Source organism: Ascaphus truei, chromosome 6 (assembly GCF_040206685.1).
Source record: "Ascaphus truei isolate aAscTru1 chromosome 6, aAscTru1.hap1, whole genome shotgun sequence".
Lineage (NCBI taxonomy): Eukaryota > Metazoa > Chordata > Amphibia > Anura > Ascaphidae > Ascaphus > Ascaphus truei.
This window is the reverse complement of record NC_134488.1, coordinates 67,750,209-67,763,831: the sequence shown is the minus strand read 5'-3', so window position 1 is coordinate 67,763,831 and position 13,623 is coordinate 67,750,209. Positions and strand designations below refer to the sequence as shown.

Sequence of the window (13,623 nt, the reverse complement as noted above, 5' to 3'; positions counted from 1 at the left end):
GCAGGGAGAGGGCAGAGTTGAAACAGGATAACATACATTTGTAGTGAAGGAAGTCTGCGAGAGTGTGAGATTTCCTCCAGAGGCATTCAGAGGAACAAGTGCACGAACGCAGCATGCGCGTGTGGGAATTTAGCCAGGGTCTGGGGTTAGAAGGGCGAGATCGGCAGAGAGAAAAGGGGGCATGTAGACCAAGAGAGGATAGGGCAGAGTTGAAGTTCCTGACCAGGTTGTTAGGGTCTGGAGCAGTATTGAGAGAGAAATAAAAGTTGGTAGGTTGATAGAGCGCAGGTCTCTGCAAAAACAAAGCGTAGATGGAGGTGGAGAGAGAAAATGAGATGAGATGATGGTCAGAGAGAGGAAAGGGGGAAATTGAGAAATCAGAGAGTAAAAAACAGGTTTTTTAGGTTAGGTAGTGGCGATCCTTGTGGGTACTGGCTGCAGTCCACTGTTGAAGGCCAAAAGAAGAGGTTAGAGGGAAAAAGCGGAAAGTCCAAGGGAGAGAGGGGTCATCAATATGGCAGTTACAGTACCCAAGGAAAAGAACTGAAGAGGCATAGGAGAGAAAGAAGGAGAGCCTGGATTCAAAGTGAGAGAGAAAGACAGAAGGGGGGTGAGTAGAGGTAAGCGGGCGATAAATGACCGCCACGTGGACAGGGAGAGGAGAAAAAAACTGGACAGTGTGAGCCTCAAAGGAGGGAAAAGAAAGAGAGGGAGGAATAATAAGGGTTCGGTAACGGCAGATAGAAGAGAGGTAGAACCCCACACCTCCAACCCTGCCATCAGGGTGCAGAGTGTGGAAGAAACAAAGGCCACCATAAGAGAGGGCAGCTTCCAGAGCAGTCAGACTGAGTGAGCCAGGTCTAAGTTATAGCAAATAGGAGCGGAGAGTGAGAGAAAAAGAAGTAATGCACAGAGAGGAACTTGTTGGAAAGGAAGCGAGCGTTCCAAAGAGCACAGGAGAAAGGGAGAGTGGAGGGAGGGTGGAAGGTTAGATGGATATGAGGTTAGAGGGGTTGACACCAGAAGGAGTAGAAGTTGTATGTGGGAAGCGAGGACGAGAACATGTAGAAATAAGGCAAGGACCAGGATTGGGAGAGATATCCCCAGAAGCAAGGAGGAGAAGCATGGCGAGAAAGAGAAAGTGTGAGGATGATTTGTAGGGGTATGTTTTAGTGCAGGGTGTATAGCTGTGAGTGTAAGAGGGCTCAGGTAAGAAAGGAGTTCATATGAACTGACTAGCGGAGACGGAAGGAGAGATGGAAATATATGAATAGAGTTAGAGACATGATGAGGCTGAAAGAAAGAAACACGTATTTTGAAAAGAAGTGAGGTCCAAGCAAATATAAATAGAAGAGGCGGCATGTTAGAGATAGTTTAGTCTTGAGAGGACAATGAGATCTGGGATAGAAAATGTCCTCCTTTCCAGCGCAGGTCAAATTCAGGATCTAGGGCCAGTAGTTCTTCTGTTTACACTCTACTTGTTGCACTCCTGCTGAACTCCCTGTTAAACTCCACACTGCATGCCACTTAAAATAAAAACACTTTAAAGATGGGCTTCTTTACATGTAGGCTGCTGCCCTTTGGCAAGTTTTACTTGAAAGAGATTTCTGTCCCATTGTTAGTCACATGATGTGCTTTCTACAATTTTGCTGGAATGTCACAGGCATCATCCACACCTCAGTACAGTTGTAGTCGTAGAGGTAGTATTGAGTGTGCTAGAGTCACTTCTTTACATTGTGACACAACACAAAGAAACCATTTTTCAGATGGTCCACAGGGTAGTTACTAGAGTGAGGTCACTGGTAGGGTCGGTGCTTTTCTAGACTTGTCTTGGGAAGTAATATTGTAAATGGAGTCAAACTATTTTTACAGCTGGCTAATAACAAAGCCTTAGGTTTCTTGATTGGTATACAGCTGAGTTCTGCAAATCACACAGCACCTGAGCAATTGATCTTTTTATCGTAGATAGTGTTACATTAGAAACAACACATAAATAAAGCTATGTTATAGTTTCATAAAAACCACTTCTATCCTCTTGTGATCTAGTGATAAACACTGTGATAACTACAATTGCTTCTATGCGAGGAATTCAGTTGCTGCAGTTCTCTTCAGTAAACAATGTAATTGCATGTAAGAGAGGTTCATTTAAAGTCTTATAGGTCTAGGAGATCCCATGAAAGTCTAATGGGGCGAATCATTTCTTGTTGAGGGGATCACTTGAAAGTCCAATGGGACAAATCATCTTTTGTAGAGGATCCCATTAAAAGTATATTAGAGGGCAGTGACTTGCAGTGCATTTATTGCAGTATACATATACACATGTACTGTATACCAGTGTTTTTCAACAACGGTTCCTATAAACCTTTTGAGTTCCCCAGGCATCCCTAAAGGGTTCCCTGCAATTTTCTGGTCATTTTAAAATTTACCAAGTACAGAAGTATTTACAATGCATCTGATCTCAGGCACACTATTAGAGAGGGTTGGGGTTCCTTACAATGCATCTGATCTCAGGCACACTATTAGAGAGGGTTGGGGTTCCTTACAATGCATCTGATCTCAGGCACACTATTAGAGAGGGTTGGGGTTCCACAGAATTTCACAATATTATTATACGGTTCCTTAACCAAAAAAGGTTAAAAAAACACTGGGGTATACAGATACAGTCTAAGAAAGGAAGCATCATTAATAACAGTAAACACTAGAAGAATGGAATCTCTAGCCCATAGAACTTACAGTCTTAATGGTATTGTATAGGAGAGAGTAGGTATGACCTCTGTACATTTTGGAATGGTTATAGTAATGGTATAGTCTAGCGGTGCGCAAATTGGGGGGCACGCCCCCAAGGGGGCGGGAGATTTTTCTGGGGGGGCGCAGGCGGTTGCAGAGGTCCCGCGCTCTCAAAGGCAATTAAATTAATGCTGGGGGATCGCTTGAGGCCTCTGCAACACTAAATATTACCGGGATTCAGATGCGTCTCCATGGAAACGCAGCACTGCAGGGTCATGTGACGTGACGTCACCGGCGTCAAATGACCAGGTGGGGTGCAAGATTGTTGTATGTAGAGGCCCAGCGCTCTTCCCCCAAGGCATTTAAATGAATGCCGGGGGATCGCGTGATGCCTCTGCAACTTCACTTACCTTTGCTTCGGCGATGCACCACCATGGCAACGCGGCGTCATTTGACGCCGGAGGAGGTAAGGGAGGGGGGTGGCGTGAGCAGGGAGGGGGGCGCACGCTGGAAAGATTGTGCATCGCTGCTATAGACCGAGAGATGCAGTTTAGAATATCCAGACTGATGCAGAGTACAGTAGCACCAAGTTAGGAAGCATGTGACTCTGCAATTGATTATGTCCCCTGTTGGTTCAGAGGCCAGCATAACTACTATACAGTTTGCGGTCCACGGGCATATATTTAGGTATGTCTGCAGGTTCTTGTGTGTGTTAGTGGGTTTTTTCAGACACACGAACCTATGCTCCTCTGATGGGGATCTCCAGGTCTTCACTGCAACAGCTCGATGACTGGATTGCCCATTTGTAACTGTTTACTATCACTCTATCTCTCATCTCACTGTTTGTCTACTTGAAGTTGCTCAGCAACCAGTGGGGATACGCACCATGTTTAGTTTTTTGTGCACTTTGGTGCTGGTTTCATTTCCTGTTTTGGGCACTATAAATATTTGTATGTTCACATTTGTCCTGTACGCACTTCCCTGATGAACGGGTACTGAGTTGACCCCAAAACGTTGGATCCTTATTTTTTGCACCTTAAACATTTTCTACTTTATTGACCTGGCGGGCTGTGTCTTTTTCTTCCTCACTCTTTGGAACTTGGTGGCGTATATTTTGATGTTTGCCTTTTTTTTTGTTATTTAGGTGTGCTTTATATATATATATTTGTGTGTGTATGTGTTTAGAGAGATGGATAAATATGCTATACCATGTTAGTCACCCATCCCATTCTCTCTCCTCCCCATCTCTTTCTCGCTACCCTCCATTAATCTCTCCTCCCTCCATCTCTCAGCCCTCCTCCTGTCTCCATCTCTCGGCCCTCTCCTCCCTCCACCTCACAGCCCCCCTTCTTATCACAGCCCTCCTTCTCCTCACAACCCCCACCAGTTCAGAGCCCCCCTTCTCCTCCTCACAGCCCCCTCCTCCTCCTCACAGCCCCTGGCCTTCTCCTTGGCAGCTCCTGGCCTCTTCCTCACAGCCCCCTCACTGAAAGTGCACTGAGCAGTACTTACCTGGCGGCAGATAATTAAGGGATGAAGGTCCGTCTACAGTGACGGGAGGAGAAGGATGACAGCGGTACGGTGGCAGAATGCGTGGGAAGGCAGCGGATGAGGAAGTTGTCATTGACTTCCAGGTCAAACCGCTGGGGCGGGCTGCACCACTGCCCTCTGCTGCCACTATGGTCCTCCTCTGCAGCCGCCATCCCCCCGCCTCCACCCCTGCTACCGACTGGACCTTCATCTCTGAATTGTCCCGTTTCCCCTGAAATACTGGCCAATTATGCGTCCCGACCGACCTTTCAGGGACAACAGGACAATGCATTGAAAACAGGGACAATTCCGTATATACGGGACGTCTGGCAACCCTATTCATTCATAGCTTTGTGTCTGCACCAATTAGATTCAAGCCTTGAATTCCAGGCCTTTACCTAACATGCTCAGCTGATGAGAAATGTAGTCCGAGATCAAATCCAGTCTATAAACCTATTGACCCAGTGCCCTCAGAGACTCCTTCCAGAATCTGGAAATTAAAATGCACAGCAATGAATAACAGTGATGCATCACAGCTGGAGGGAGGGCTGGCATGAACACAGCTATTTCTGCATTAAAATATCTTTTAGGTTTAATTAAAAAAGAACATGCTGAAGAAGCATTAAGTCTGTAAGCCAGCCGTGTCCCTCACTGCTTCCACTTCTGTGCCCTACAGGGTAAAAATAAAATGATACCCCTGGCTGAGGAGTCTTCTGTATACACATTAATTCCATCTCATTGAGTGGTAGAGCAAGATCAAGGAGTTAATTAGTCCAGTAATTTTAATTGAAGGGCTAAAAATGCATCTTTATCACCATGGGGTAACTTCACCTTCCAGGATACTGTGTTGTAGGTCTTCTTATTGATAATGTCACTGCATGTGAATATAGGAATTCTGTGGTGTGCACAGTGTTAGCTGTTTTAGGAATCCCATTCCCGCTGTGTGGCTTTTTCTGCACAGCTGTGTGAGACTGTAGCTTTAGCATATCCTCTTTATCAGCTATGACGAGGTTCCCAAACATAATTAATCCTCAGTAATATTGAGCCACCCTAGGTTTTTTGGCTTATGTGTTTTTTGCTTTTCTGATTTCAAATTTTTCATAACCTTGTATTTGCTCTTACCACCACGTTTCCATGCATCCACTGCCCTTCATATGACAGTATCTCTGCTATGAGCTGCTATACAAATGTAGCCAGATGTACTGTTCCCACAGATACCTCAAAATACTGAGGCATGCCTCAAGAGTTTCCATAGGATTTAATGCTAATGTTGCAGCAGAATGCCTGGGCATGCCCGAAGTGCATGAAGAAAAAAAGGAAAGCTACTGTAGTCTGGCTACTTTTGTATTATATGCTCTGATTAAATCATATTGAGCAAGAGGTCAAAGTGCTGTAGACAAATTTTTCAAAGGTTTACAGAGAACAAAAATTGTATTTTTAATAAGTGATTCAAGATCCCTTATTACATAAAATATACTTACACGTTTTATGTTTGGGGGGTGGGGGGGAACCACTGCCCTTGAGATATCTTATGATCAGTATATTATCATCCATCTCCCTCAGCATACATGTTACTGTAATGCCCCTTGCTTGGATTAGAGCCAGGGACCTTCTGTACTGGAGGTAGATATTACAGTTGTGAGCTCCTGCAGCTGCTGAGTACAGATGCAACGGTCATTATTAGAACATTTACCTGGGTACATCCTGCGTTATGATGCGTGGTGGACCCGAGATGGTCAGTGGCAGACATAATGGCCCGCCGGAGTAACACCGCAGGGGTCCCTGCTATGTGACTCCTACCGGGGTCTGCCGTCCTGTAATAGACGCGCAGTAAGAGATAGGCTGAATCTAACTGCGCGCCTCTCACAGGCGATCGCGAGGGTTTTATTAAAATTCTAACATTACAGTAATGTAGCAGGGGGGGGGGTCTCCGGAGCCGAACCGCATTGGTTTCAGGTCTAGGAACCCCCTACTACCCGAGATATAGGCCCCATTATGGGGTGCCGGTATCCCCATGTTAAAATCATGTGGGTCACGTGACCGTGGGATCTAAACAAAGCAGGGGGATACCGGTACCCCATACCGGGGCCTATATCTCGGGAAGTAGGGGGTCCCCGGACCTGAAACCAATGCGGTAGCTGTACTGCCAGGACATCTGCCTCCATGAGAAGGTTGCTGGTTCTACTCCCAGGCAGGAGTTTTACAGCTTCCATCACACTTGCAACGAGTGAAAGCTTTTTCCAAAAATAGTGTACACGCTTTACACATGCGGCCATTAGTGTTAATAATGCAAAACGCAACAGCCCTTCACTTGTTATCTAATGACCAGATGGCTTTTCCAGCCCAAGGCAAAGTCATGGATACTTAATGCTGAGGCTGGTTGTGGGGGAACCTCGAAGGGGCCAACAGCAGCTGCATACAGAACATGGTTACTGCTGCTGTATCCTCATACCACTGCAGTGTAGCACAGTACTGCAGTGGTTCCCAATCTTTTTTCAGCAGTGGAACTTGTAGGGTTTTGTTAAATCTCGGGGCACCCATGCTCTTCAGACCTCACTCATTCCCTTCTCGCTTACACGCATACTAACCCACCTGCCTTTTAACAAGCACAACCCCCAAACTTACCCACCCTCTTGTTATACACTTCACATTCTCTCCCACACATCATACCCACCCTGAAACGACTTCAGATTTATCCCCCTTCCCACACAGCACACTCACCCTCTTTCTTAATCAATAACACCACAGTCACCCCCACATGTGTTTCTTATACCACATACCCTCCCCACACAAAACCATCACACACACCAGTAGCACACAAAGCCATCAATCACACTATCCTCCCCACACAACGCCGCACTTCTTCTCTCTCTCCTCTCACATTCCCACAAACCTCAAACATGTCAGATTGGCGATGGGAACGTCCTGCACTAGCTTGAGATGAAGAGGCTCCTCTCTTTCTCCTCTGTGCCGGCTGAGAGAGGAGAGGCAGATCGCAGCCCCTATGACTAGGCAGCGCCGGTGTGCCCAATGAGTGGAGTTTTTCCTCTGGACAGAGGGTTGCAGTACACAATGGCTCCCTGGCACCCTAGTTCAGAAACACTGCAGTCCTGCTTCTTCCACTATCCAGTGAACTTGATACTGACGAGAAGTCAAGGATGTCCACTGGATGTGTCCCAAGGACATCAAAGCCACTCATTTAACGGATATTCTGCAATGTACAGTACTTAGTTGAGATGTGCAAAACGTTAACATCATTTTGCAAAGGTGGGGCACATTGGATTTTTTGCTACTCTTGAAAATGTAGCAAAATTATCAGTGGGGTTAAATAAAGGGGATACTCTATTTTTTATATTATCTGGTCCAGCCACTCGGAATGCCCCTGCAAGGGTCTAGAATGATTAAAAAATATCAAATAACGGGTACTACGACAAAAAGATCGGGTCATAAAGTAAAGATCATGAAAGAATAGAGTCAAGCACACCAAAAATAAGATAAAGTCAAAAGGTAACAAAATAGGTCATTTAATGACTGAAATTACCTCTTTTGTTACCTTTTGACTTTTCCTTACCTGTGGTGTGCTTGACTGTTTTTTCATTGAATGAAGGAGAGCATCTGTATTATGAGAAAGTGCTTCAAAAAGACACAGCACAAACTTCTTAAATGGCAACTATATTTATCCAATCAAAACATAGAAAAACAGGCCGGGGTCTAAAAGACCCTAGCAGACACCATTCCTTGACGCGTTTTTTGACGTCATGTCACTTTCTCAGAGGCTATATGTGTATTATGTTAATGTCTCTTTTTCTTTATATAACACCAACACGAGTTAACCTATTTAACTTGTGGTGAGATGTGTTAAATTAAGAATTACATATGGAGAGAGGGAGATTCATTTAATACAGAGATACTCTCTCCCGGGAGTCAAATGTGTGAGCAGTTTACCCAAAAGATATTATTAACCACAGGTCAAATTGTGATGTTAACTTTTTAGTTACAAACCCAGAGTACCAATGTTTTTCTACTTACAAACCCTGGGTACCATTTCTCATATTTACACACTAACACCTCCAGTTTCATTTTAAGTAAAAAGGGTGTTTACTTTACATGGAATATATACGAAAAATAAAACAATGGTCGGTACTCCTATTCATTAAAAGATGGAAAAATAATTCTGTGGTAGAACAGGCAGAGGGATAAACCTAAACCCTAAGGTAGAGGGATAAACCTAAACCCTAAGGATAAATATACATACTGTATAAAGAAACTTGTAGCACTCAAGAAAAACACCAACGGTTATGAACCAAAAGTGCAAAAAAGATTTATTATGCAGAGTGGTGTACACAAATACAGAAGCACAATGTTTCGGGTCAGGCATTTGCTTTTTTTTGGAGTGCTACAGCTTTCTTTATATGTATATTTACATACAATATCCCAATTTACTTTTAGCACATACGTATTGAAAAATCTTTCTAAAAGTGAGCTTTTTCCCCAATGCATAATAAATGTAGGAGTTTTTTTTAAGCACTACCTTGGTCCCTCTGACAAGGCAGGCGGTTAAAATGCCCTTGACTTTTCCATCTGACAGCGAGAAACAGAGAGAGTTTACCCAATAAACACCCTGCCTCTTGATACAGCGAGAGGCACTCCAATCTTGTTTGTTTACGTTGCAGAAATCTCGCATTTCAACCTTCGAGAAGATGTGGGCATTCATAAGCAGCAAGCCATCGGCACTCGTTAAGAATAACGAGGAAGGCATCCAGCGGGTCCTCTCAGCCGATTACGCCCTGCTAATGGAGTCAACGGCTATTGAGTATATAACACAAAGGAACTGCAATCTAACACAAATCGGAGGCCTTATAGACTCTAAAGGCTATGGAATTGGGACGCCAATGGGTAAGTTATTTCCAGCCGTGACTGAAGTGTGAAGAGTAAAATTAGGTATACATATGAAATGTCTGGTTGAGTGATCGCCAATTCCTAATCCCTACATAATGTGTCATAATTAATATATGTTTTACAATTAACACTAACACATTTATTTTCTTCTAGTTCAAATTATGAGAGAGATTTTGGAAATAAAAATATAAATATAATCCAAAACATAAAAAAGAAAATGCCAAAAATATGATTGGTTATCACATTGAGCTCCCGTTAAAGATCATTTTAACATTAAAGGCCATTTTTTGGGGGGGGAGGGGAACTTCACTTTTAAGGGTCTCTTCTCGCACCAGGATCTCCGTACCGGGACAGAATCACTATCGCCATCCTCCAGCTGCAGGAGGAAGACCAACTGCACATCCTCAAGGAGAAGTGGTGGAGAGGCGGCGGCTGCCCGGAGGAGGAGAGTAAGGAAGCCAGCGCCCTGGGCATCCAGAACATGGGCGGGATTTTCATCGTGCTGGCGGCCGGGCTCATCCTCTCCGTGGTGGTGGCCATGGCTGAGTTTATTTACAAGCTCCGAAAGACGGCAGAGCGAGAGCAGGTACAAGGTCTGCCACTGGGAGATATATCACAAAGTTTCAGAACATAACATAGTATAATATTTCAAAATATAACATGGCATATCCTAATATATAACAATATGATGTCGTTTATACTGATATATATATTATTAATATATCCTTATATAACACAGCACATCCTAATATGTCACAGTATGTTCACAGTGGAACATACTGTAGTATATTCTAATACAGTATGTCACAGTATTACATGTCATGATATAAAACAAAATAGCCTAACCTATTACAACATGTACTGGTACAGGGGGGCGCAAACATTTTTCCCGGCGCCCCCTGCCGCCGGTCACCTCACCCCCGCGCCCCCCCTTGCTCCGGAGTCATGACGTCACGTTGCCATAGCAATGTGACGTCACATGACCTCGCTGCGTCATTCGACGCCACGTTGCCAAGGCGACGCGTGTGGAGCCAAGGTAAGTAAAGGTTTACAGAGGCCCTGCAGCTCCCCTGGCACTTCATTTAAGTTATCACACAATATTCTAATGTATCACAATCTATAGCGATATATATAACAATATTATATTACAATGTCAGACAATTTGTCCTGATATTTCACAAAGGGGATAGTGAAATAGAAGTCCCAACCATCCCTTTCCCTTTGTTTCCCCAGCGATCTTTCTGCAGCACAATGGCGGACGAGATCAGACTGTCCCTCACCTGTCAGCGGCGTGTCAAACACAAAGCACAGCCTCCCGTCATGGTGAAGAGCGACGCAGTCATTAACATGCACACTTTCAACGACAGGCGGCTGCCGGGCAAGGACAACATGACCTGCAATTCCGGACTAAAGCCCGTGTTTCCATAGAGCTCCCGCAGACAAGATGGATGCGCACCAGTCTGGAGACCCGTCACAGAAAAAAACCAAGGCCGCCCGTCCGCCGGACACGCTCCGAACCGATAAATCACAGGCTACAGTCGGCGTCATCCCCTCTACTGCGGTTTTGCTTTGACTCATAAGAAGGCTGCGTTGCATACAGCCGTCCTAACCTACTACACCCAGAAGTCTGTTGTTTACAAATGAAACTTACAGAGGCAAACGATAGCCAAGTTAATTTCATCCCACATTGAGAAGCTGCAAGAAACTTGTGTCTTTTTTAAGCATGGCAATAAAAATTAAAATGAAGCCCCTCTATCCGCTCTCCCCAGCCCAGCCCCGCCCCTCTTTTTGTCCGTGCTGGTGTGAATGCATCGAAAGTGAAGTGGGAGCATCGATTCTGTATTTTCATACACCGCACATTTAATACACACCTGAAGTCAGCTGTAACTGTCCTAGCTGCTCATGCCGCCGAGTGGCTCAGCGGGACCTCTTACCTCAACGCTGTGCCTACGAGGAGTTTGCAAGAGGTGCAGACTACTTCAGATATGTCTGAATCAGACAGCTGTTGGGTCCCTTCAAATCCGTCTGCGCTACAAAGAGTACAACTTCACAATTAATGCAGATTGAGGAACCCGCTCTTAAGATAAGGAAGGAAAACATTATTCCACCAGTCCGAATAATGATCGATTTCGCCTTCCTCTAAACGATTTAAATCGAGACTCTTAGCAGGAGAACCTTCAACTTGCAGCGTGTTGCGAGGAATTATATGTCACTGAAGCACAGTGATGCCATATCGTTCACGCTTCCGTTCATTCTTTTCATTATTATTATTATTTAGAATTCAATGTGTGCTTCTCACGCTCATGAATTTCGTAAGAACCAATTGGACCAAGTCACCAACGCGCAAACCCATGAGAGTAACCAAAGACCTGGGCTTGCCAGTTACAAGTCGATTGTGTCAGTGGTTGACTATATTGGGTTAAGCTTAGTTATGTCGTTGCCAGAGGACAAGCAATGCGTTGCAGGGCCCTCTAGCAGGGAAGGGGTTAACATGTTGGTGCTTTACACTGCAGCTGAAGTAATGAGGTTGTCAATCATTCCATAAAGAGGCAGCTATGGTAATCCGTGGTTGGTGACATTCTTTATTTTTTTTTTAAATATCTGCTTTTTGTTATGATGCTATGACACCTGTTCCGTCCTAGCGACCAAATGAAGCAATGGCAGTGACATGTTTAAGGGGTTAAAGTTGGGTGATTGACACCTTTTATTAAATACAACTTGGAAATTAAACCTGTACAGTGATTGAGGTCCCTGGAGCGATCTCATAACCAGATAGAGGAGTGAGCTGCCTTACATTTGATCTGTCAGAGCGGTCAGCCCGATTTTCCCCTAGAGCAGGGGTGGGCAACTCCAGTCCTCAAGGGCCACTAACAGGTCAGGTTTTCTGGATATCCCTGATTCAGCACAGGTGGCTGATTGAGTTACCTGCACTAAAGCACGGATTTCCTGAAAACCTGACCAGTTAGTGGCCCTTGAGGACTGGAGTAGCCTACCCCTGTCCTAGGTCAAGTGCTGACTTACGTGGCACATCATAAGGGTGCTATAAAGGTTAATGTGTTTTGCTTTTCATCGGGAACACTAAATTCACACATTATCTACTTACGTTTAACTGTTTGACTAATGACTGATTCACGGTTACTTTGCAAACAATTAAAAAAAAAGAGCTGTTAACCTGGGGCTTTGAGGACTAATAAACCATCTTTGTACCCAAAGCCAGTAGATAAAGATTGTAAAACCCTCCAAAGCTTTTGTTAAGCAGTAGGGTTGCCAGGTAGCTTTTCCGAAAATTCCGGACACACCTGGAAAGGTGCGATGTGCTCAAGGCACGCACCTCCCCTCTCCATGCTGTTTCCTCCTCTACTTGGCCCCACCCCCAGGCTCTTAACACCTCCTCCTGATTGGCTGCATTACCCAGCAGCAGCCAATCAGGATGGAGGAAGCTGCCCAGCCCGCTAACAACAGCCCTGCTCTCGCCCTGCTCAGGGAAATCTTGCGCCCCCCCAAGCCGGTCAGGTCACTGAGTCCAGAGAGGTAATGCTGGACACATACATGTCCAGTATTACCTCACATTTTTTACTGGACAGAGTGTCGAAATATATCACAGTCCAGTTCAATACTGGACACCTGGCAACCCTCTGCCTCAGTCTGCTTTATTCAACCTAATAAACATGCCACTGTCCTTAGTTCATTTTACACCACCTCTCTGCTCTCTTCTTTCTCCTCTTGGTTAGGTAGACTATGTAGACGATGAGTCAAGTGTAACCCATTAACCCATTTTATTCTTATTAACCCCTTCAGTGTCCAAGGAGCCAAGCATCAATTTACTGTAGCACTAAAGGTGTTAAACATTAACCAACAAATATATATATTTCTATCAGCACTGATGTTATTTCTTTGATTCCAAAGCCAACTTGTTTATGAAAACGTGTATATTATAATGAGTGTGGAGCGTTTATTGTCAGAATGGCATCATATTTTTGTAAAGGGAATAGGATTTTACCACGTGGGGTGGGAGTGGAGAGGTGGGAGGAAGGGAGTCTTTTGTAAAGTGGATATTGGTCTGTGGATGGAAGTTAATATTTTAGACATACGCCATCTCTGGAACAGTGCAATTCACCTGAGCTCTAGCTAGCAGCAGTGGGAGTGTTCAGTGCCAAGATGAGGGTGAGAGGTTCTGGCATTCTGATTGGTTGTTGTAACTATGAGGCATTAACACCTTTCCAGCCAATCGGCTTCCTTTGTTAAACAAGCTGCTTTCTATGAATTTTGTGATTTTTTTTTTCATTAATGTTTTTTGTTTTGTTTTCCTGTCTACTTTTCAGGATCTACGGTCAAAATATCACCGCCTGTGAAAATGTGCATGCTGCACTATATATTAATGCTTAGTATCTCTATACATTTCTAGCCGTTCAAGGCTTCTTAACCCCTTCAGTCCAAAGGAGCAAGGGGCGAGAGCCATTGCTGGCA

General features: G+C 44.6%; 1 protein-coding gene across 1 annotated transcript in view; it reads left to right on the top strand.

The window, feature by feature from the left end:
- Positions 1 to 12,031, top strand: part of GRIK3 (glutamate ionotropic receptor kainate type subunit 3) — a 314,294-nt gene extending 302,263 nt beyond the window's left edge. The window contains exons 14-16 of the mRNA XM_075604732.1: positions 8,931 to 9,153; positions 9,492 to 9,742; positions 10,390 to 12,031. Coding sequence (XP_075460847.1) covers positions 8,931 to 9,153; positions 9,492 to 9,742; positions 10,390 to 10,584 — 669 coding nt within the window. The 3' untranslated portion in view covers positions 10,585 to 12,031. The remainder of the gene's footprint in view (positions 1 to 8,930; positions 9,154 to 9,491; positions 9,743 to 10,389) is intronic.
- The last annotated feature ends 1,592 nt before the right edge of the window (positions 12,032 to 13,623 follow it).